The sequence below is a fragment of the Netta rufina genome (genome assembly GCF_964035555.1).
Source record: "Netta rufina genome assembly, chromosome: 2".
In the NCBI taxonomy this organism is placed as follows: domain Eukaryota; kingdom Metazoa; phylum Chordata; class Aves; order Anseriformes; family Anatidae; genus Netta; species Netta rufina.
Window position 1 is genome coordinate 70,458,967 of NC_140124.1, and position 25,044 is coordinate 70,484,010.

The 25,044-nt window shown below is 44.2% G+C and overlaps 1 protein-coding gene across 1 annotated transcript in view; it reads right to left on the bottom strand.

Moving 5' to 3' along the window:
- ANKH (ANKH inorganic pyrophosphate transport regulator) overlaps positions 1-18,532 on the bottom strand; it is a 102,027-nt gene extending 83,495 nt beyond the window's left edge. The window contains exon 1 of the mRNA XM_084306774.1: positions 17,928-18,532. Within this exon, the coding sequence (XP_084162900.1) occupies positions 17,928-18,023 (96 nt within the window). The 5' untranslated portion in view covers positions 18,024-18,532. The remainder of the gene's footprint in view (positions 1-17,927) is intronic.
- Positions 18,533-25,044: the final 6,512 nt, after the last annotated feature.

Sequence of the window (25,044 nt, forward strand, 5' to 3'; positions counted from 1 at the left end):
GATGAGAATGCTAAATCTCTGAGACACAGAAGTAAGCCTCTAATGCTTCATCATTTGCTCTTCTCACAGGATGCATTGTCCTATTCACATCATAAAAATTTAAAATCACGTTTTTAATTAACTAGAGCAACGCAAGTATGACTTCTTGGTCACTGCATTTATGCAGAAGCCAACATATTAAATCCGCTTGCTTCTAAAATACTAAATTTCTGAAGGTACTGCATGTTACAGGACTTGTGATAGATAGATTTTCTTTTAATATATTATTACTGTGATAGCGGTTGCTTTGCCTTCAGAAGGACCAAAGCAGCATAATTCAAATGGATGGAAATACACAGACTGTGATTTTCAAAGTGGCCTAAGGGACTAAACATCTCCGTATAGGCTGGACGCTTTCCCCTCCAATGTTCTTTTGGCACTTCTGTACTTCACTAAGAATATGCTATCGCAGCGATGTTTAAAAGGATTTTCAAATCAGAAAGCTAGCCTGCAATTGGGAATGCTGGGGGAACACATAAGCAAAGGGAAAATGGGAAAGTATTTCATGTTTTGAGATTGTCCTAAATCAGGCTCGATGGCAATGACAAAGCAAACACTGAAGCTTGGCTTTGGTTTATCATTAGCATGCAAAACAGAAGAAATGAACAGATAAGCTACCCTGTGAGCAGTGATAAAGGGGCATTGCCAAACCCTTGTAAATGTTGTTTAACGTGTTATCTTTGAAAATAGTTCTTTATGAACTTGAATCTACATTGTCTTCTCTCATTACATTTTTCCTCATTTGACTGAGCAGCCTCCATCCTTGAGCTCATCCCTCTTCTGTCACCCCCCACCCCCACGCTCATTCTGCTGGAGCATGAAATGAACAGAGCTTCATTTGTTCACCCGCGCCGGCACCAGCAGTCATGTCAGCGCAGCAGAAGCAGCAGCCCTGCCTCCACAGCGCTGGGTGAGGGGACATCTTGCGTTTCCGGGAATCAGGCATCCTAATTAACCGCTGCTCCTCCGAGAGAGCAGCTACTGGTTCTGGGGAGGTCTCAAGTAAGCCGGGATTTTATTTTTTTTAAAGGAAGAGGCACTGAAAACAGTATTTTAGAACTGCTGCATATTCAGAGAGATTTAAAAGATGTGCTATGAGAAAAGAAAAGCGTTCAAATTAGGGCTTAAACTGCACTGGCACGTTCTCTTACGTAATCGCTGGTACAGCCTAAGCTCAAGCCAGAGCATGTGCTTTCTTGAAGCTCCACCCATGGACTCCCATTCCTTTGTACCTATGCACACGTGGATTACATATTGTATATATTTATGATATATAAAAAATAATAGGTGTCTGTGCCAAGTTCTGCTTTCTCTCTTGCTGTCACGCAACTTACAAGAGCACAGGCTTCAGTCCTCTGCTGTGCTCCAGGCACGCATGCAAGAGAATGGCTTTCATGAGCTCAGTAGTTCAGCTGAACCATGCAGTTCAGCTTGCCTGCCCCTGATCTTTGCAGATCCTCATTTTTCTGGTAGCCTGGAGCCTTCTTCATTTCCAGCTTAAAAATATTCACTGTTTACACCCAAATGTCACTACCCAGCTTGCTCTTGTTTGTGGGTGGACAAACACCTTACCGTACCTACTTACAGAGAGGAACCTTATTCATGCTCTATTCTTCTTTCCTGGGATACAGAAATCAAGCTCTTTCAGCTTCTCCTTCCCAGATAATAAGAAACAGAGAAACCAACAGTTGGAGGGTTTTTTTTTGCCTAATGTTTTCCACAAGCTTGAATTGACCTGCCTTGAGTATGCCTAGCCAGAACTGTGCAAAGTATCACAGGTGAAATCTCAGTTGAGGCATGTATTAATATTTTCTTATCTCTGCTGGGAGGCAGGCCATCAGATAAATCCTCCAAGACCTCCAATTTTCTCTCCTTTATGTCATCCTCATCTATTTCATATCCTTCTCTATTTTTCCCCCAGAGAACAGTAGCCCTTTGTGGTAATATTTCAAGCAGCTTGCAGTGCCTAGGTAGAGAAACACCCATTCGTATTCATGAGGAGATGAACCTGCCTTGGTAAACACAGAGATCTGCAATCTCAACTCTTGAGAACGCTACGTAAGCCAAATCCATCTGCTTCTGAAGCTGTTATTACACTAACTTTTTTATTTGGAGTACTTTCTCCTAGTTGAATGTTCTGATTGTTGCCAGTACAGTTGTCAGCCTGGTTCTTCCTTACTCTCCTCCCCTCTTCTGCTTTACTTTTTCTTCATTGTAAACCTCTGTAGAAAGGCTATCATCAGTTTCTGTAAGGTGGGGAGATTTTCACAGAGTCTTAAGATCAATGTCAGGATTAAACCTGTTGTCAGAACAGGTTTAATTTAGAACAGGTAATGGGTCTGACTCACACCATGCTATTCATGTTAATTCATCCCTGATTTGGAACAAGCTTACTTGTTTACTTATGACCTGAAAATGTCTGAAGCCAAATTATATATATAGCATTTTAAAAATATTTATAATGTTAAGAGTGGTTATAAACATCTCCAAAGTCCCTCGAGATGAAATTGTGATGCACACATTCACAAGGATACATTTCTGCCTGAAACCTGTACTGAACACCTACTTCACAACACCTACAGTGCTGCACGCAATGCTTTCATGCACGTGTTCAAATGGCTGACTGTGGCATGCTTCTCCCAGGTTTTCAGAAAGGATTGCTTCTAAAAGAATACACCAAAGAGCAGAACTACTCTGTGATCCAGAAGAGGCTTTGGTGAGATTAGATTCCTTCAGCACTTCAACATCTTTATCTCTGACCTTGCAGGTAAGAAAACATCAGTGGTCAGCTTCAGCAATGAGACCTATATGGCAGGATGAGCTGGCATGTGAGGAATGCGCGCAATGTTATTCTCGTCTGTGATCCAGAAATTGGCTTTAAGACTTAGTGAGAGAATAATCGCCCTGACCTTCGTTTGCAACATCTTAAAAAAACAGTCAGGATAGCAGGTGTCTACCACGTGCCGTCAGACACCAGCATGCAAGGAGAAAAATTTCACTGCTTCCCCTACACAGCACTGTGCTGAGCAGGGATTCAAAACAAGGAACCAGGGAGAGACCAAGAGGGAGCCACACGTCACTGGCAGTGGCAGAGCAGTCATAGCACATCCTGCCAGCACTGCAACATGCCTGCTAGGACGGAGGAAACCTATCTCAACCACAATGACCCGGAGCTGGCTCTGGCACGGTGGGATGTAGAAGGAGGAATAAAGGTAGCTGGACAGCAGGTTTTCTGGTACAACTGCATGTTTGGGGAAACAAGAACAGGCAAGCATGGATCATTTAATATCTTTAATCTCTTTAATATCTTCATCTCTTTAATATCTTCATCGATGATCTGGACGAGGGCATCGAGTGCACCCTCAGTAAGTTCGCAGATGACACCAAGTTAGGTGCGTGTGTCGATCTGCTCGAGGGTAGGAAAGCTCTGCAGGAGGATCTGGATAGGCTGCACCGATGGGCTGAGGTCAACTGCATGAAGTTCAACAAGGCCAAGTGCCGGGTCCTGCACCTGGGGCGCAATAACCCCAAGCAGAGCTACAGGCTGGGAGATGAGTGGTTGGAGAGCTGCCAGGCAGAGAAGGACCTGGGAGTGATGGTGGATAGTCAGCTGAATATGGGCCAGCAGTGTGCTCAGGTGGCCAAGAAGGCCAACGGCATCCTGGCTTGTATCAGGAACAGCGTGACCAGCAGGGCGAGGGAGGTGATCATCCCCCTGTACTCAGCTCTGGTGAGGCCGCACCTCGAGTACTGTGTTCAGTTTTGGGCCCCTCGCTACAAGAAGGACATCGAGGTGCTTGAGCGGGTGCAGAGAAGGGCGACGAAGCTGGTGAGGGGCCTGGAGAACAAGTCCTACGAGGAGCGGCTGAGGGAGCTGGGCTTGTTCAGCCTGGAGAAGAGGAGGCTCAGGGGTGACCTTATCGCTCTTTATAGGTACCTCAAGGGAGGCTGTAGTGAGGTGGGGGTTGGCCTGTTCTCCCACGTGCCTGGTGACAGGACGAGGGGGAATGGGCTTAAGTTGAGCCAGGGGAGTTTTAGGTTAGATGTTAGGAAGAACTTCTTCACTGAAAGGGTTGTTAGACATTGGAACAGGCTGCCCAGGGAAGTGGTGGAGTCACCATCCCTGGAAGTCTTCAAAAGACGTTTAGATGTAGAGCTTAGGGATATGGTTTAGTGGAGGGCTGTTAGCGTTAGGTTGGAGGTTGGACTCGATGACCTTGAGGTCTCTTCCAACCTAGAAATTCTGTGATTCTGTGATTTACTAGATAAAGTCTTGCAGCTCTGCAAAGCACATATTCCTAACTTGAAGCCTGTCTGTCTCATACGAGATAAATACCAGGGCATGGCTTAGCTTAGACCTAAAATCAAAGCATGCAGACATAGAAAAGATGGCAAGTTAAGAGTTTCTCTTGCAGAGCTGGGCCTCTCATTTACGAGGGGGTGAGCAATGGGAACCTTGCTGTTGTCACCACGGTGGACAGTGCGCCTGCAAGCACAGGCTCTGGAGGGAGCCCCTGGAACAGGCAGAGAAAAGGAAAATGACATTGAGGAGAGGAGAGCAGGTCAGCAGATAGCTGACGATTACAGACTGCCCTGGAGAACAGGACAGCAAGACGGTGATGCTACAGGAGAGGCGCGGCAGCAGAGGAGCGGCCGCGCTGAAGCGCTCAGGAGCTGTCCAGTGCCGTCACCGCCCGGCCCCGCGCCGGCGTACTCAGCCTGCAGCCGAAGCCAAGCGATGCAACGCAAACCACCACTTTTAAATAAACATCTATGAGCAAATAAAAAGCCAAAAACGGGCGGTAAAGGATGAGACTGAAGATGCTCGATCCTTTTGGGTACAGCTTGGCAGGCTGCAGGTGCCAGGCTGTTAGTACTACATCTGTGCGCTACCATGCAAGCGTTCAGTAGAAGGGAAAAAAGGACTGAACGATGCGCAGGGCTCCCTATTTTTCTATTCTATTTCTCTTTCTCAATGGGATGCTTGCTTTCTTTCACAAAGGAATTGCAAAGCAAAGGGACAGATACAGAAGACTTGGGCATTATAGAATCCCATCTAGTCAAAACAGAAAGTGCAGAGGTGTTTGATGCTGCACGTCATGACACAGAGGCACTACTCCTCAAGAAGAGCAAATGAGAGATGCTCAGGCTAGGAGCTGACTTTGAAACCAACTCCCAGAAGTTGCAATAATAACCTCTTGCGACATGGCTACTAATCCTTTTTTTGTAATCATTCCAAGCTATTTAGGCATCACTCCCCCCTACGCTGTGTCAACAGCAAAGTGACACGGTGTTTAGGGTCCGTAATACTATAAGCCTGTAAAGAGTAAAAAAAAAAAGTCACACCCTTTATTCTTCTGTCTGTAGAAATACACGGGCAACTTGCTTATTTCTTGCCTCAGTGCTCCATACTCAGAGTTCTCAAGAGATAAGGCGAACTCTTCTAGATATCACCGTATTCATGTGTATTGGTTTCTTTTGAGGTGCAGCTACTATTATTATCAGAACGTGAAAAAAGGTCAAGGATATTAGTGCGTCATGATTTTTCCTCCATGTATTTCTACAGTTCAGTGCAGATTATCCTTTATCGCCAGTTGGACTTGTATTGCTTAACATTTTTCTTGGTACCGGTCATAGAGAACCTGATGGCCTTGTTAAGCTAAATTTATACTGGCAAGACTCCTTTGTCTACTTCTGACTTCCAGCAGGATGAGGGAAGAAAAAATGTCTAGTTTGTTATTTAGCAAGATACAAGCTATGAAAGTATGGCCCTGCGGCCACTTGGTATGTAAGCATCTCAGTGGTTTTTTGGGGGGTTGAAAAGCTTTCTCAACTTAAGACAGGTATTTTCTGGACACTGGTACCTCTGAACCAAAAGTTGCCAGGCTTTTTCCTTTCCTGCAGCTTCCCCCTTAATCTAAACTGTTCTTTCTTGCCACTCCCTCATCCTGTTTCCCCTTTTAAATCAGTGGATATACACCAAATACAACAGGCTCCATATCTGCACGCCACTGCAAGCCTGACTGAATCCTCAGAGCTCAAGTCACAAATATGCAGCTTAACATGAGGTTTCCTGACTTGGTCCTCAAGCAATGGTTGTGCCTTTGTTAGCTATTTTCTCTTTAATGAAACAACTGCCCACAACGTGGTAGAATCTTGCAGGTGACAAAAAAGGCAAGCCATGATCTGGAAAAGCTAGCCCACAACTCTACAGGCCTTTTCCGAACAGCGATTCAAAGCTCACCAATAGGTCAACCCTAAAATAAGAAAGTGTCAAGCAGGCTACCTGCAGTGTTTTCTCATAAACTTATTACAGACAGAAACATTGGCCTCTGCACAGTATCAGCAGAAAACAAAACAAAACAACAACAACAAAAAGAACAAACATTACTTATACCAAATCCAGAAGGCATTGCTGAAGAAAGTTCCCCTAAAGATGATTACAATGCTGGAGCATGTCCTAACCAGCAGACCGTTGACTGCATCTCAGAAAGCTCATATAAGAACAAGACGGTGAATGCTGAAAGGTCGTCATGCTTTCATGCTTAGAAATAAAAAGCTCTGAAGCAAAATGACTGCTCACGAGTATATAAAGAACACTGGTGCAGTGATGAGGAGTGCTCTCAAGGTCACATTCTGAAAAGGTGAGATCCATGTAGAAAACCATTTATTCAAAAATAAAGCTGCATTTGCACATGCAACCACCACAACAGCAATGAAACCAGAGGTGTCTCAAACGGTAAGGGGTGTGCCACACACACACGTGAAATCACCTAAATAGCTCCATGCACAGCTCTCGCCCTTTCTGTAACCACCTTGCCTTGCATATAAGCCAGTAAGTAATCAGGACAGTACTTAGCACTACTTAGTGAGTAATTTTTCTATAAATGTGCTTTCATGCTCACAAATAAGACGCTATGTACATTTATATATGTATGTATCTTTTGTGTTAGAGAAGCAATTGAGAAATTTATTGACCTGTGGCAAACAGAAAGCTTGCTGCGTATGACTATCTTCACTGTCTTAAGGATCTGAGAAATGTTTTGTGGCTTGGACTTCCTTTCTCATCTAAAGCAAATGCTTAAGACTGTGAAATTCTCATGACTCAACATAAACAAAGGGGAAATTGATAGTGCTGTCTCATTGAATTTGGGGCGCCGTGTTACCAGTTGTCTTTTGCTATGAAAGTGCAGAGAAAAATGGCCAAAGACGTCTCTGTGACTGTTACAGGACTGGGGTTATCTTAATGGGCTTCAAAAAAATATGAGCAAGATGTGGCAAAAATTAAAATTTGACGGAGAGGGTGATCCAAACACTCAGATTGGAAGATTTATTCCCTACCACCTGTGAGGCAGCCCACAGACTGCACTAGTGCTAGTAAAAAGGGAAAACCAACCATCCTCTCAAGCACATCCCATGGTACGTTTGGCTCTGCCAGCTATCATTGGTAGCAGGTTTCAACTCCCCTCCTTAAGCAGTCTCTTGGGTTATGGTCAGTGGATTGCAAATAATCCTAGTGTTCCAAGCCATTTCCAAGATGACAGAGTGGGTGAGGAAGTGGGATGGATTGATGCAGTAAGTTACAAAAGCTAATAACAACGCTAGGGCCAAATGTGCTGACTGACTGAGGCAATTGTGCTGTCAGCCCTCAGGGAAGCCAAGAGTTTGAAGGGGAGGAAAACCAGGAGAGAAGTGCTTGCCCACACATCCCTTCCAGAGGCTGAGACTGGAACCAGGGCTCTGAGCCTTGCCATTCTTCTATTACCAGCAAATTAACTGGGAAATATACAGGCACAGGGCTTCTCTATGATGCCCCTGCCTGCCTGAGTCACGCAGGGGTTTATAGCTACCTGTAAAGAGCTGTACTGCAGGTTTCAATCTGGCCACGAAGCCATGCTGACGCCCATGTAACTGAACTGCTTCAGTATTTAAGAGACAACCAGGCAAGGCAAATGACCCACAGGACTGAACTGAAAAGACTATTGTCTTTCAGGAAAACAGCACATGTGTTTCATGTCATCACAGGACCTGAAAATTGCTTTGTGTTTGCTGAGAGTCTTCTCATGGCAGCTATGCCTTTAAGGTCTTTGAAACACTCAGCAAGCCTCCACTGCAAAAGGAGAGGTAAGATCTCTCTTACTTCCACACTGAGGGAATCCCAACACTCCGCGTCTTCGCACTGGAGAGCTTCTTGGATTTTGCTAAGCTCAAACCGTTTGCATTTTTCTCCCCAGTTCTGTCAGCAAGACCCCAGAGTTGCATATTGCTTACCCAGGTAGCAAAGGACATGCTGTTCCCATTACACGCTTCTAAAATGAACATGACAGGGATCTCATGGTAAATACTTTAATTAAGTACGTAACTCTGATTTCTCTCCCTAGCAAGGCATCTCTGTACATTGAACTTGGAGTTGTATGAAATGAAAAATGTTATCATATAAGAAAACTGTGTCATAATCACAAAATCCAAAGTGGCTGAAATTAATACCAGAAGTCCTGAAGCTCTGAGTTGCAGCTTTTCCATACTCTACTTTGGTATGTGTAAGATCCTAGGAAGAGGCCAAGTTATCAGTCCATAACTGCATTGCCCTTCTAGATTGTACTGAATGTCTTTGAGGAGAGTTTGCCAAGTTGCTTGTCTCCCTCACGAGAAGATGTGGTCTTTAGGCTTGACCTATCACATGCAGTATGTTACTTTAATCATAACAGTCTTTGCTTTCAGTGATTCAGTGAATTTGGAACTATGTAAAATGTCACCACCATCTAAAGCCCAGCACTCTTCATGCCAACATATTTTTGAACGAAGTGTTGTATGAGATGGAATGACTCCTGCTTTTTACTTGGAAAAATTATCTCAAAGCCTTTTCAGTCCAAATTGTGTTTAATTGCCTCAATCCCTCTCATTGCTCTGAGCCACATTCTTCTCCACAACACCATCCTAGCTAATGCTGTTTCCTCTCCTCCACGATCACACTGCAGTCCATGTAACTGTAGACGGCTATCAAACTTCTTTTTTTGTCCAAGCTACACATGCTTCATATCTATAATATTTCCTCTTATGTAACTGACATTTTATTCCAGGTTTGCAGAACTGAAAATGTGAAGCGTCTTCCTGCCCTGTAATGTTGCTAACTATTCATTTTCTCTTCAAATGTGCTAAACACCTTTTTATTGGTGACAGTGGGAATGGTAACGATGGACTTGTGCAACAGTCTGTCTTTCTTCTGCAGAGCTACAGGTTGCAGATCAAAGGATCCCAACTTCTTGGCACACACTGGAATGCCACACCAGTGAAAATCTTCATAACAAGCAGGGAGCTGCCCGAGGCCTACTCAACTCAACTCACCTTACTTGGCCACGGCTACAGAAACAGCAGCTGCTGCTCACTGACAGAGAGGTTATAAAAATAAGACACTGGTCACTGAGCCACAGCAGAATGAAAGAGCAGCAAACACGGTCTGGGTAGGAAGCAAACAGGGAAAAAGAGCCTAATAAAATATAAATATAAATCCTATATTTTCGGGGAAGTAAATGTCAAATACTGCCACAAAACAAACAAACAAAACCCAACACGAATAGAAGAGCGCAGGGCAAGAACAGTGGATGCAGCGAGGTCCTGCCCCTGGTACCTACACATGCTACCCATCTGAACCTGTTCAGGAAAAATTCAGTCCCAGCTGAGATACATCAACTCCTCCCTAGGCCTATGCAGGTCAAAGCAGTGCAGCTATACAAACTTAAGACCAGCACAATAAAGTTCAAATACTATTTTCATCTCACTTTAGTCACTGATTGAAGTACGAAGCACAGATGAGAAGACAGAGCACCTCCCGGCCAAAAGCCTTTCAAATGTATCTGTCAGCAAACACACAAACCTGCTCTGGTGTAGTGAGCTTTTAACAGATAGCCAACAGTAGCCTGGACTGCACCAACAGAGGTGAGGCCAGCGGGTCAAGGGAGGGAGGCAAGTGTCCCCCTCTGCTCTGCTCTCATGAGGCCTCACTTGGAGTGCTGCAGCCAGGTCTGGGGCCCCTGGCACAAGAAGGACATGGACCTGTTGGAGTGAGTCCAGAGGAGGGCCACAAAGATCAATAGAGGGCTGGAGCTCCTCTTCTCTGAAGACAGGCTGAGGGAGTTGGGGTTGTTCAGCCTGGAGAAGAGAAGGCTTTGGGGAGACCTCATTGTGGCCTTTCAGTACTTTCAGGGGGCTTATAAAAAAAAATGTAGAGTAACTTTTTCCACAAGCAGGTAGTGACAGGAGAAGGGGGAATGGTTTTAAACTAAGAAAAGGGAGATTTAGATTAGATGTCAGGAGGAAATTCTTTACTCAGAGGGTGGTGAGGCACTAGAACAGGTTGTCCAGAGAAGCTGTGGATGCCCCATCCCTGGAAGTGTTCAACAGTGGTAACAGTGATCACTCTTTCTCCAGCAGTAACACTCCTGCCAAATAAGAAACAGTGAATTATTTGCATCATCTTGGGGAAAATAATTAACTATGGTTTCATACCATTGTAACACTACACTTTATTTTTAGCTAACTGCTGTTTACTCTCCAATACTTCTCCTTTGTCCTTTCCTAGCATGCTCTTGAAATGGGTACAGAAATCAATAGCATTCACAAATAGCAGTGCTGTGCTTCACCACACTTTGGAACTTGAATATTCTTAGTTAACATTTCACACAGGCATTTTTATTTAGTAGTATATCGGAAAAGAACTAGTCAATAAAAACTGCATATGCAGACAAATTTAAAGTACAGTAACAAAGTTCTGTGGAAAACCTTCCAAGGGAGTGATACCGCGGAGCAGAGAGAAGATGGAGAACTGCAGAGCTTTGCTGTTTCAGACACTGAAGTTCATGGGTCATTCAGATCCCTTGTTCTTATGGCCATTCTTTTTTTAATTCTCAGGCTAAAGCTTATCTGAAAAGGCAGCAGCAGAGTCTAAAACCATAGCTACAGGAGCATCATGTCGGAGAAAATCAGGCAAGCAGAAGGAAGCATAATCTGACGTTCTAGCTGCATACTAACACTCCTGCTTCCCCCTCTTCAGAATCCACAGATTGCCAAGTACAGAAAGGATGAGGTACCAATACCTACTTAGATGAGCTCATTAAAATCTGAGGTCATTACAAATCTGCTGTATTTTTTTTTTCACAAACACATGTTCTGACATGCCATTTAAACTGGAATTGAGCTTTGCAGTAATACATGTTATTTAAGAACATCACGGATTTCTGAAAGTAGCTACAAAGCAAAATCTGTTTGGAATTGCTCAGTTTTGTGCACCAAGGTTTCTGCATGAGTTGGCAGTTATATTTACATTTTCTATTTATACAGCAACTTACATCCATGTTTTATAAACATGAAGGAATAAACTTTGTAACTGCCTTGTGAAACACATCACAATTTTAGAAGTGACAAAACTGACACAAAGAAAGGGATAAATGCCTGGATAAATGCCTTGTCTAGGATCAAGATAGCAAGTCAATTAATAGCAGGCATTTATACTTTTAGAGATGAAGCCTTGCATCTGTGCCTTCTTTGCATATAAAAACAACCACTTATCTTCAGTCATAAGATTGGCTGTGTCATACAAGCTTTTATATAGCACCAACTTATCCATGCAGCAACAAAAAGAGCAAAGATGAAAAAGAAATCAGTTCAGGACAAACCAAATGCAATCAGAAATCGGCTTTCTTGTTTTTGTAAGAAGGCAACCAAAATAAATGAACAAAAATCCCAAAACAAATCAAACGGTCAGTTTAACTCCAGACCCAGAAGCTTTACTTTTGGGATACAGTGGCTCAAACCGCTTTCAACATCTCAGTTTTGTAACTTATGTTTCAAAATTAGGCTCAGGGCATTTCCATCCTTCCTTACTGAGGCTGTGCCCTATCTCCCAAAGAAGCAGCTGAAGTGCTCGGCCACAGCATGACCCTTTTCCAGTGAGGGACCAGAACATCTCCAGAGAGAGCCCTCTGCCCTAGGGACTGGGACTCGGGACCGCTAGGCAAAGTGGTAAGTACCCCTGGTCTCCCACCACGTTAGCTGATTTTCTCGTAAGGAGGGTTGTTTCCACCCCACAGACTAGAAGTTTTACTTCACAACAAACTATTGGGCAAATGCCATCTGCATTCATACTTCTGAGATGAACTAAACTTCCACAGAAACATAACTGCCTGGCAGGTGTTGATTGAGCTTGTTTCCCCCACCCTCCTTCAACTCCTTCCTGGAAATAGGTTAGCTCTCCAGCTACACAGCTAGCCAACTACTTCAAACATGCCTAACAGGCATCACCAAGTACACAACCTGCCAGTTCTTAACAGTGAAGTTTTAAGAAAGCCCAGAGAAACCATTATAACTGTGCTAACACAGCCATGTGGGAAGCAACAGGGGTGGGAAGCAGGGAACTGATGGATTTTGTGAAGGAAGAACAGGGTAGGATAAAAAAAAAAGTTACTGGCAAATGAGGTGTATCACCGATCCTCGCTTTGGGTTATATATTCTGCAATATGGTAGCGTGGAGCACTGCAGGGGACTGGCTTCTCATCCCGAGGTTCATTCTCACAATTTCTAGTACTGTCCGAAACCTTCAACAGCCCCACTGCTCTTCATTACCTGCTTATTTGTATCCTATGTGCTACAAAATATGAGAGTATGTGCCCTTGTTACCTTTAAGCACATTAACACATTGCTGAGATTGGGCTTTTATCTGCTAATGGTTTATTAGATCTCTGACTTCTTCCCAGATATCACCGTGTGCTGCTTGCTGTGAAACTCCAGCAAGTACTCTGTCTGGCATCTAACGCCCATCACAACTCACGTACACATAAAGCATAATTAATCACTCAGGAATTATACATGTGGTCTGCAGACCACTTAGCACTGGCTTAAAACCCCCTCCAGTGTTTAGCAGAAGACTGTTAAGGAGCTAGGGCTACAGGGCTCAGGCTGGCATGTACAATGAAGTAAAGGTGCTTTGCTTAGAAAGAGAAAGAATCTGGAGTCGGCTAAGGATGAAATACTGAAAATTACTAATTTGTGTGTGTATAGTTCAGGTTTTGATTCTATATGGTACCTTCAGATAAGGCCTTACTTGCATTTTCTCACTTTGAACAGAGAAGACAGATGTATCTCACTAATCATTCTTAGGAGACTCCCTGACTATTTGACTTGTGAATTTTGTAGGAGAAATTAATTCCTTCAAAGTATTATCACTGAAACGTAAAGTTAAAAAAAAACAAAAAACAAGTATCTGTTGATGGTATACTCTGGAGATGTGTGCTTCTGCAACACAATTTGATCTAAATTAAATATTAAGAAGATTAAGTATCACGTAGTTCACATTGATTTATAACAAATCAGGCATTTCCATCAGTGTACCATACTAATACTGTGGTTGTGGTAATAACATGCAGTCACTGTCTACGTCAGTTAGTAAGACCTTGCTGGGTTCCTTGTTTATATGGTACTAAAGTCCTACACGATCTAAATGAGTCACTGACCTCTTACAGCAGCAGTAACAGGCATACTTTGCACTCGCACGGCTCCTTTCATCTCAGGGCACTTCTGAAACACGAATTCTCGTTACGTCCCCGTGACACACAGGTAGGCAGGTGTTCCCGCACACTTCAAAGCCAGGTGGACTGTGTGCAGCTCAACGAGGTTATGTAACTTGGCCCAAATCCCCCAGGAACAGCTGGGAATATGAGCTCTCCAGTTGCTTGTTCTGAATGTCCAGACAATAACACTTACCCAAAAAATGAGCTTCATAAAGCATTAATCAAAATGTTTAACCCCCTGCCAGGTTTGGAAATGGCATGGACAGAAGATAAGCTCACTAATTCTTTTTGATACATTATTCATGACTTGTTCTGCTTTTCTGGCAACCCTCTTTTTTTTTGTTTTCTTAGGGAAAACAAACAAAAGAAATCCATTCAAATACAATAAGAAGGTTTGTTTTTCAAGCACTTATTGAAAAAAAAAATCTAAAATGTTTAGCACCTCCCTTATGGCTTGGCTGTTTGAACCCAGCTACTGAACTGTGCGCAACATACAGCAGCTTCTCTGCAGGACAAGAACACGCCGTGATCTCAGCAGAAAGCAGCAGTCAGACTCCGCTTGGTTAGGTTCAGTTTCCAAGCAGCTGCATGCCACTGAACATTATGTCTGCATACCTAATAGTTTTGTTTGTAAATAAAATTGCCCAACCAACTGCTAGTGACATCGGTTGAAACGAATGGTTCAGGGCCTGGTGATACTATTCTGTGATTGTAGCTAGAAAGGAAAAAACTTACCGTTTCAGTGGATAACTACGGGACAACTGCAGATAGGCCTGCACTGAGGGTTCAGACTATTTTCCAAATCCTGCTATTTGTCTGTCCTTTGCCATTCTGTGAGCAGCAGTTATCAGCCACACTTGCAAATAGCGTTTCATCCTGCTTAAGGCTGACCGTGCATTTGTGAGAAAGTTCTTTAACTAATTTGCACCTTGTTTTCTCCCCTTTATAATAACACTAATGCAAATGTACACATAAATTACAAATTAGGCCATCATAACCTACGTGAGCAGCTTTGACACTGTTTTAAAAAGAAAATCAATGGAAGTGGTAACAAATTTTTGAGCTCACAGGGTAACAGCAGTGTTATTTGCTGGGTAAGTTGTTTGAGGTTGTGCTCCACTCCACCGCATGGGAGCAGTTAATCTATTTACTTCCAAGCAAGTACATCTAACAAAATTTTCCATGGGAGCCAGGATTTTTAATGAAAACTCTGATCTACAGCAACCAATTATAGTGAATCTGGGAACAAGATGTTGAGAGCTGAATGCTCTCACTAGCCGAATGAAGGGGAAAATCTCTCTTCTGGTGGCGTTAAGCTCTTTGGATGAAAAACTCTGTTGTGTGTATTTGTCTGTATGTGTGTGTATACATGGAGATAAATACATATCTGCATGTGCATGCCTACATGCACACATTCGTGCAGAAAAGGAGAACTGAACCAAAATATTTGGGATAATTTTCCTGAAGGCCTTACTCTCAGCAGAAAACTTCCTAAAAGCTTTGCTGTACTGTACATAAATTGTAAGGGAAATGGTGCATTAGAAATGGTTTACTTCACTAGACTTTTTAGTGATTTACCTGGTCACACATCAGGAGTGCTTTTTCTGGTAGAAAAAAAAAAACAACAGGTATTTGTCTAAGAAGGTTGTATGAGGTGAGCAGATGAGGTTAGATGACTAGACTGGAAAAACTCTGTCATATAGCCTTGGCCTAAAGTGTTATTGGATTAGGGTCCGAGGGTCACCAGGAGACATTTCACTGCCTATAGTGGTGCTGGAACAGACTGCAAGAGATGAGCTTATCAGTTTTCATGGGCACTGCTCCAGCATTTTTTACTTTCCACAAACTAAACAAAATTGTCATGGGAGATGTATCGTATAGGGCAAGGATGACAATCACAAACTATGTTCTGCAAATATTCTATATCCTTCCTGTAAATCTCCCACAAAGAAGCAAGATATCTAGAGACAGCAGCATACCAAGGATCTGGCAGCTTCCTACTGATGCTGGCTGTTGAACAAAACTGTTCAACACCTAGAAAAGTCTCCCAGGTAAAAAAAAAAAACCTGAAATTCTCTGTTTCTCATTTTTCAATCCCAGGCTACTATTACTAGGTTTTGTTAAGAAGGCTCTGCTTTGAACACAGCTTCCAAATACTCTTCCCCTTTTGAGAGAGCAATGTACGAATACAACTTCTTAAAAGGGTTTATGAGTTAGGGTATTTTTAAACACCTCTTCCTCCCTTTGCAAGTAAGGCAAGTTCTCTGCCCAATTTTCTACAGTCACCTCTTACTTCCGACCTATAGTTCCTGTCTCTTTCACAGCACTGTCCAGAGGGGGTAACTTCACTTCATGTTAATTTGGCTGCCATGACCATTCCTAGAAATCTTTTTTATCTGAAGCATACATTCACAGAAGGATGTACCGTAGCCTCTTCGGAGCTATCTGTTGGCACACCCATTCTTTTATGTTGCTTCCATTCAGGCCTGTTATTAAAATTATTACAGTTTTGGAGAGCAGAAACGTGACTGGCTCAGCAAGTCAATGTATTTTCAGCAATGTAAGTCTAATAGTAATGTCCTATAGGTGTAAAAAATAACTCCCTGTATTACATACAGGAAAATAAAATTACTGTGCGTGTTGTCTGTAAGGGGATCTCTTCAGATGTGGAGTAACTTGTCCCTGCCTCAGTTTCCAGATTTCCTTGGAGGTAAGTCTCCCATCAGGCTGGTATGAAAATCATCTTTCCAGTTTCCATTCCTGACTAAAGGTTTTCTGCAGTAGTCTCCCTGCTCACTGTTTTTGGTTTTTTTTTTCCTTTTTAATTAAGCACCTACCCACCCAGTCATCTGAGACAGCAGATACCCCAACTCCCCCGGAGGGGCCAATCCCAACCTATGACATGGCTATCAAACAAAAACCAATTTCTGAGACATTTTCTCCATGATGCTGTAAAAGTTAGATAAGATAGGTAAATAACATCCACATGTTAACATCCCTGCCATGTAACTTGTTCCAGGTCAGACCGAAGGGCCCTAATTTATAAAATTGCAATCTCTTACTTGCTAATTTTTCAAATTCTACTCTAGAGCATTCTGAAGTTGATGGGATGTTTTTAAGAGCTTGACAAGGATTTTGAACCAAGCTGACCTTGTATGAAGTAAACTGCATACATGCACCTGTCATACCACATTTGCTAAATAAACTGCTTTCAATTTAGCTTCTGTTATGTTTTTAATATGACATAGTTACCAGCATTTAAGCCCCGTTTTCCTTGTTGTCTCTACCTTTTGTTTTCCTTGTTTTCCCCCAGCCGTGATTTATAGAAGACTGGCTTACTAGGAAAGTACGTAGTTGTTAGACAAAGATGGAATTGCATTTTTTTTAATATCATGGCTTACTCAAATTTAAAGGGAGCAAAATAATGTTAGGACAGCCATGATGAACACATGGTTGATGTTTACTGCTTTTCCTACCGCAATATCTGTCCTTTGATTTTCCTCTTTACAAATCGGTGAAAGTACGCGCTCGTTTTCTGGTGTCTTTGCTTACAGAGCAAGGGAGCATGTGCCTATTCTGGTTAGAGAGCAAGAGCTTCTCAGCAAAACTGAGTGATTTAGGACAAGGCAGAAAGTGACACGAAATGCAATACTTACTGTGGCTGCCCATCTTAACGCTTGTGCAGGAGCATCAATGCATTGTGCCCTATAATAAAGGGAGCCCCTATACATGTGCATGCCTGCCTGACACAGGACCGGGCCCTTACCTGTCATAAGCACCCAAGGGAGCGACCAGCGAGCTCTCCGCATCGCGATGCTACGCCAAGCTAGCATCCCTACGGAAAACCTCGGGCCAAGGGGGCGAGGGCATCAATCCCAAACCTAATCCGTGCTTCTCCCCGTGCTCTCCCTCACGGCGGGGGCCCTGTGCGCCAGGGGGGAGGCAGGGAGAGGCTTCACCTGCGGCCCCGGGGGGATGCGGAGCTGCCCCCCCCCCCCCCCGGCTGCCACCTCCCCCCCGTCGGGAAGAGGGGACCCCGCCGCTGCGGCACCGCCGCGCTGGGGCTGCGGTGGGCACGGGGAGGGAAAAAATAATAATACTAATAACAACAATAATAAATAATAATAAAATTATAAATAAAGCAAGACCCGGCCGAACACATTATGTAATTTATTATATAATCTTGGGGAGAAAAAAATATATATATTTAGGTGGAAGTCGCCCTCCCTGTAGCCAGCTCCAGCCCCCGGGCTGCGCGCAGGGGGGAGCCGGGGGAGGGCGGCGGGGCCCGGCCCGGCCCGGCTGGGCTCGGCTCGGCTGCCTTACCTGCTCCCCGAAGTCGATGGCGATGTTGGTGATGCCCAGCGGGACGAGGAAGCGGATGAGGGGCCAGTAGTTAGTGAGCGCTGGAAATTTCACCATAGTCCCAGCTGCGCGGGGGCCCCAAGCGCATCTGCCGCGGCGGGAGACGGGCGAGGGGGGACGGCGGCGAGGAAGGATGAAAGGGCGCAGGAGGAGGAGGAGGAGGAGGAGGAAGAGGAGGAGGAGGAGGAGGAGGAGGAGGAGGAGGGTGGCTGCGTGTCGGTGCGGCTGGGCGAGGGGGGAGAGCAGCGCCGAGCCCCCCGGCACGGTCCCTCCCTGCCCGGCGCTGCGCGGCGCGGCGCGGCCCTGCCGGGTGCTGTCTGTGCCGGCTCAGCAGCACGCCCGGCAGATCAAGTCCATCCCCGCTGCCCTCCTCCCACACGACAGCGAGCCGCCGCCGCCGGAAAAAAAAAGAGGAGGGACACCGCCGGCCGCTCCTGCGGGCAGCGCTGCCATCCTCGGGGCGAGGGGGCAAGGGGAAGGGCGCGGAGCAAGCCCCCCCCCTCCGCCTGACGCTCGCCGGCGGCAGGGCGACGGCTGCAGCGCCGCGCAGGGAAACACCGCCCTCCTCTTCCTCCTCCTCCTCCTCCTCCTCCTCCTCCTCCTCCTTCTTCTCCTCCTCCTCCTCCTCCTCCTCCTCCTCCCCGCCGCCCCGGGGGGCCCGGTGCGGGGCGGTGGTGGCGGCGCCGCTGTCCCGAGGCACGTGTGTGTGACACACGGGCTGTGCTGCCGGAGGCTCGGGGGGAGAGAGCGGCACCGAGCGGCTCCTCCTGAGGAAGGAGAGCCCGGCAGGCTGCCCCATGCCCCGGCACCTGTCGGATAGTGGGGCACGGAGGGGGCTGACCCCCCAAAAACGTCGCCTTCCCAGCGGGTCTGAGGCCGCCCTACGCCCGCCCGGTGCCATTTTGAGGCGGGGGGCACAGCCCGGCATTCGTGACCCCAGCCCGGGTAGAAACAGAGCTGGGGGCTCCTCCAGGTCCTTCAGGCTTCATGCCGGGGCACTTGGAGAGCTACAGGAAAGCTGGGGGGCCGTAGCCAGCCATGCTCGTGGCTTTTGTCTGATAAAACACCCGAAATAAATAAATGGAGAATGTTTGCCAGCGTGATCTGTTTGCTCTCCAAAGCCTCTGCCTGAGATCTGGGCAAGGGGAAAGCATTCGTGGCCCAGCCCTGCACGCACGAGGGTCCTTGATGGCTGGGTGCTGGCATGGCTTTCTGAGCCACGGCCTTGGGAAACTGAGAGGCCCTTTCAGTGCAAGGTGTGGGAGGAGGAAAACAAAGCCCTTCTGAACACTTTGCGGAAGTTTTTCAGCATCTTAAATCTCGCAGGGGGATTTGGGGGTTTCCTTGTAATAGAGTTCCTCTGTAGCGTTTAACCTGATGATATCACTTTTCACATCTCAAGACGACAAAGCTTAAAAAGGAGGGTTGGCAAGTATCTCAGGAAGGCCAAAGTCACGTGCAGCCTAAAATGTCCCTGTTCCTCAGGAGGGCGGTGGCCAGCGGGGGAGTGGTGGCAGCCTTCCTGACCATAAGACTTGTGCTAAAATGTTCACATGAGCGAGAGCCATTCCACATATTTTGGAGAGTCAACAGGAGGCGAGCTCTGAAGATCCTTAACAGGCAGATGGCTTGCTGTGGGGTGGGGTTGGGGCAAAGCCAGCCTCAGCTACTGCTGGAGGTTTTATCCCTCCTACAGTTGGAGTTTGGCACACCTAGTAGAAGCCCATATGCAGGCATGTGGCCCAGCCTTCCTTGTGGACGCACAAGATCAAACTCAAAATGTTTATGAGCCCTGTGAGGGTGCAAACCTGAATTTGTCTTGTAGATCAATTAACATGCCACAGGCATGGTGTCATGGGGATGAGGCAGTGGAGCAGTGTAAAGCAGAGGACAACAAACTGAGAAGCGTGGAGCAAGAGTTGCTTGTAATTGTGTAAGTGTGTCTTTGAATTAACAGCATGATTATCTTAGTCTTCCAGAGGAAGATCCCCCTCTTTATCCTTCGGCAAACAGTATGCCCCTGAAGCATCAACAGGAGAATAAATTCAGAGCTCAGTGCCCCAGCACAGCCTGTGGTTGCATCCATATGAACGTTGTGTGATTATTTTTCAGGATGGTGTTGGAAAGTGCAAACTAATTTGTTTTCCAAAGAAAGTAAACTGTAAGCCCTGTTCAAGGGAGGTATCTAATCATCTCTAGACCTTGCTGGGGATCATGGGGTTTTGAACTAGTGGTTGATCCACAGGACAGCTTCAGACTGTGGCTGTGATGGGGAGCACTGAGTCCAAGCAACCAGGCTTATGTTAGGCTGGAGTAGAAACTCCAGTGTAGAGATAAAGGCCTTAGTGCCAGCTCCTTTGCTTCACTTGTTCGTTCGCACCAAGCTGGATTACCTACCTGTCAGTTTAGACAGAGCCTGTGTGTAGGCTTATGTGCAAGGCTGCAGAAGATCCATGTAGGTGGGCACTTTCTTTGGACAAAGTTAATAGCTTTTGAAGACAAAACTGGATATAATCCAAAGCATTAATTTTCCTGAGATTGTATTTGTTTTTAGATAACTCTATTGTCAGTAACTAATTTGTTCGTGATAAGACTGGGTTTTATCGTGAGTGAGGTCATTTCTCATTGGCATGGGTCTGAGAAGAACCTGGAGCTGAAATTGTGGAACAACATTGTTCACAGCTCCATATTTTTCCATATTTTCTAGTTAAGTTTTGCTATTTTGTTTCAGTTTAGAGCGGTGTTTTTTGTTTTGTTTTGTTTTGTTTTAGGGGAAAGAAACACTTAGTGCTGTTCTTCAGCAGAGAAAATTGAAAGGGAAACCCCCAAACCATTTGTAAATATATGACTTTAACTTGCCATTTGAAATTTTCAGGTGAGCTGATGTTTGAGGACTACCTCCTCGCATTCCTGGCAAAAACAAGCCACCACAAAATTAAATCAAAACATTTGAAAACTGAGCACATGGCTTACAGTAATAATTATAAAGCATACACAGTGATCAATTATTTTGTCACTAAATTATGTTCAGACCTGGAAATACTAAGACACCTGAGTAGTTTAATGGAGTGTAACAGAAGCATATCCATTTGGGGATTTATTATGTATTTGTAAGGTAGTTGATCAGTGGGTAGTGGATCAGGCTTCTTACATCTGTAATTAATTACCATCCGATTAGGTCACATGAGAGTTCTGATTAACTTTTTATCTTCCTACTGCTTAAAGCAATAGAATAGTTTTAAGACTAGTTTACATTTACTTCATAACCTGTACAGGAATGTACTAAGAAAATGTTAACATAACTGATGCTTTCCAAGTCCCAGATATTAAAATTATTAAACTGATTTAATAAACTATTGGACTATTTTTTAGATTTGTCTGTCTTCTCATTCATGTCTTCTGTTTATGGGATGAATGTAGTTCTTGTATGCTTCTTTTCCAGTCCAGGTCATATTTACTGTTATAGAACTTAGTCCTTCAAATTTGTTAAAGAAACAAAATTGTGTTTGGAACCAAAGAACAAGGATGGCTTCTTACATCTTGAAGTCAGTAGTTTGCTCAGCTGATGAGCTGAGGAAATAGGTCATTTTAGCTGTCTTGGGCAAAAAACAGTGATTAGTAATCATTTCCTTTCTAGCATATTTTCTGTTACACTACATTCTTACTCATATACCAAACACTGTCTGTTTGTTTAATGGAATAATAAAGATACGGAGAGAACAGCGGGAAATAATTAGACATAATCTCTCTGCTTTAGATAGAAAAGATCTAGCCCAGGGATGTCTCGAAACAGGGCAGTCACTGGAGATGGAAGTCCATGTGGACCGTGTACAGTTTTGTAATATATATTGCATACCATAATTCTCTGCAGTGGTTTATAGTATAAACGATGAAGCGATGAAGCATAGCAGCAGAAAGCTTCTTTGTGCCTGGTAGTGAAAGGTGCCTGTAATTTCTGCTTAAGCAACAGGGTCGAAGTCTGAAGATGTCCCCCCAGCAGACTGTATGAGGCAATCATACAATTTAGCTTTACTCATGCTATCAGAAACCTAACATGCAGGTCAGCACATGAGCTTTAACATGTGTTAAAGATTCACGGTCCTTTCCTGAACTTACAGCAGGCCCCTCACCAGAGCTACAAGATGGGTATCTTGAGAGGCCCCTGCTATGGTACTGCCTTGCTTCAGAAAGATGCCTCTATTTCGTTGTTGAGACTACTGCTAATTAGCTACCAGAGAAAATGAGTCTTGTGTTTTTTTAATCACTGTGCTTGGTCTTTCCATCCCCAGCTGGCTATTTAGCTGTCAACCTTGCTTTGTGGAGTTGCTGGCTCTCTTCCAAACCTTATCTTCTACCTAGGGTATTATTTTTTTTCCCCTTACAGTCTGCCAATTGAGAAACATTCAATGTATAAGAAATTCAGACTAGCGGATAACAAAATTTGTGAGCCAATTATTCCGTGTAGGATGGACAAATTGGGTTTCCCGGCCTACAGCATGGCCAATGATCCTGGTCTCTGAATGGCCTTGGGCTGGAAGAGAGCAGATGGCAACTATCTTCTACTGTCTGAGAAAGCAGAAGGACATCTCTACAGTCATGTTCTGCTTCTGTCCTCTGTTATTCTTGCAACGGTTGCTTATTGCAGACACATCTTTTAAGTTGAAATTGAGTCTGATGCATATAACAATAATTAAACTGGGAAGTTTGTCATTTTAAAATGTTGTCAAACTATGACTGAACGTTACTGCAGGAATGCTCAGAAGATGCATTTATACTTAGTGGAAAAAGAACCATTCATATTTAATATTGAGGAATAAAAAGTAAAAATCGTCTGCCCACTAACTTTGTCTGGGGACTGGCCAGACCGAAAGATCGGTTTTAAGGAATTTTCATGGCCCAGCATGATGCAGCCCTTCTTCCCCCAGGACTCCGGTTCTGCAGAAAGCCTGTTTCACAGGCCTCGGAAAGAAGATTGTCCTTTTTCCTGAAAGGCAAAGGAGAGTCATATACACAACACCTTCTCATCTTAATTGTAAACTAGGCCTATGTCACTGCAATTACTGAGGGCATTGTGTTCTTGGGCTGCGTACCTGGCTGTGACTTCTGGGCTACTGAAGTTCATAACTAGAAAGAATACAGAAATGCTTCAGGAAAAGGCTATATATTTAAATAACATTTTATTCCATGAAGGGCTAGAACTGAAATGAAAGATCAGAAAACAGGAATTAGGGTTTCCAGTCAGACAAGTGCCCAAGTAATCCAATTCAAATTTAACTACAAGCTCTGTGTGAAGAATAAAAATGATCTTTCCAATTGTCCCCTCCCTAAGGCCAGTCTGCTCTGGCCTCAGCTGGCTTGTCAAGTTAGATGATAAAGATGGGGGCCCTGCAGGAAGCCCGTGTCTTTCTTTTTTGTCTGACACAAGTGCATTGGGAGCTTCAGGCAAAGCTATTTCCCAACTCATGAAGCAGGAGAAGCTTCCTATTAATACTTAATAGACCAAGATAAGAAGAATGGCAGTTTTCAGTGGCGCAAGGAGACCTGGGTCAGTCAGCTGGCCCCTGGCTCGTTTTTCAGGTAAGAATCAAAATACTGCAGGAAATCTGCAGCAGGGGACCAGCACCAAACATGCCTCTATCACAGGGCTTCTAGGAATGTTTACTCTGTACCCCTTGTCTTCACAATGGTGTTTCCTCCGCTGCTCACTCAAACCCGATGCCTAGGGGTGATCCCAGCTGTGTGTATGATTTGTGGTCCTGGACTTAAAAGCCTAATTTGTCTTTTGGGCTTGTGTTCTGAGTCCAAAACTGTATCTTCTTCTGAGACATCAGGCACGTGACTCTGCAGCAGCTCCAAAATGAGGGAACTGGTGGGAGCAGCTGGTTTTAAGCTGTGGGCTGTCAGCAGAGATACTCAGTGATGCCCAGCTGCGGCTCCACTAAGGCGACACTGTGCCATGTCTCAGAAGATTAATCCCAATGGCTCTGTTCTCAGTGTTGGAGTTGCATAAATACAGCATTTCAGGAAGCTATCTGGACCAGGCTCTGCCTGAATTAAAGATTTCTCTCTTTCAAATGTGTGTAGCATGGCATCTGCATTCCGTAGGGACTTCAGTGCTTATGAACCTTGTACACTACAAAGGGGATTGCATTGTCCTTACATCATGCCTGAGGCTCTGGCATTGTTTCATGATCAGAGTGAGAGAAGGAGGAGAGAGATCTCTTTAGCTTTCTCATAATCAAAGCAAACATATACAAATGTTGCTTTTTCTCACCACATTAAACCTTTCGACAGGTTTTTTTTTGTTTGTTTGTTTGTTTTGGGTGGGTGGGAGGTGTTGTGTACAGGGTTTCACTCCTATAATTTATAGTTACTGGATGAAATTGTGGGATTAGAGTTTTATTTTTAATAGGTAAAATCATTTAGATTATACATCATACATATTTTTTTTTTTTAAAGATTATTATTTATGCATCATAAAATCTTGAAAGAAATGCGAAAAATCATTTAAAAATATTTCCCCAAAATTATTTATAGTTAATAAATTGCAATGCACTTATACACTTAACAAACTCTGATTTACCTGGAATTCAGAATCTGTTCTGATGTACGTTTAGCATCTGTGATCCAAGCATTAGGGCTTTTTCAGCCTGTTTGCTTCTCTCTGAAACATCTATATGTAATATCACTTGCTGTGCTATATATCAAATATCATGAGTACACAGCCTTACAAATACTGTAAGAATTGCAAAGGTCAATTTTTATGGCGTTATGTATCTTTAAAACATTAATCAATATTAAACCTTATCTGTCTATGGAGGTTATGGGTTGAACAACTTTAGCTAACACGTTTGAGAGGGTGTTGAATTTACGTTCCAAACATTCAAATTCTATGCCTTTTTATGCTATTGAACTCAGCAATTAGATCGACTGAGAATATGTTTAAATGTTTCAGATATATGCATTTATAAGCTTTTGATACTGCATGCTCCCCAGTTCTCTTTAGCAGAGACTGTCTGTCCTAAATATGTGTCTTGCCAAGTACAGCTTCTCTGTTACTGAAGCAATTATTAAAATA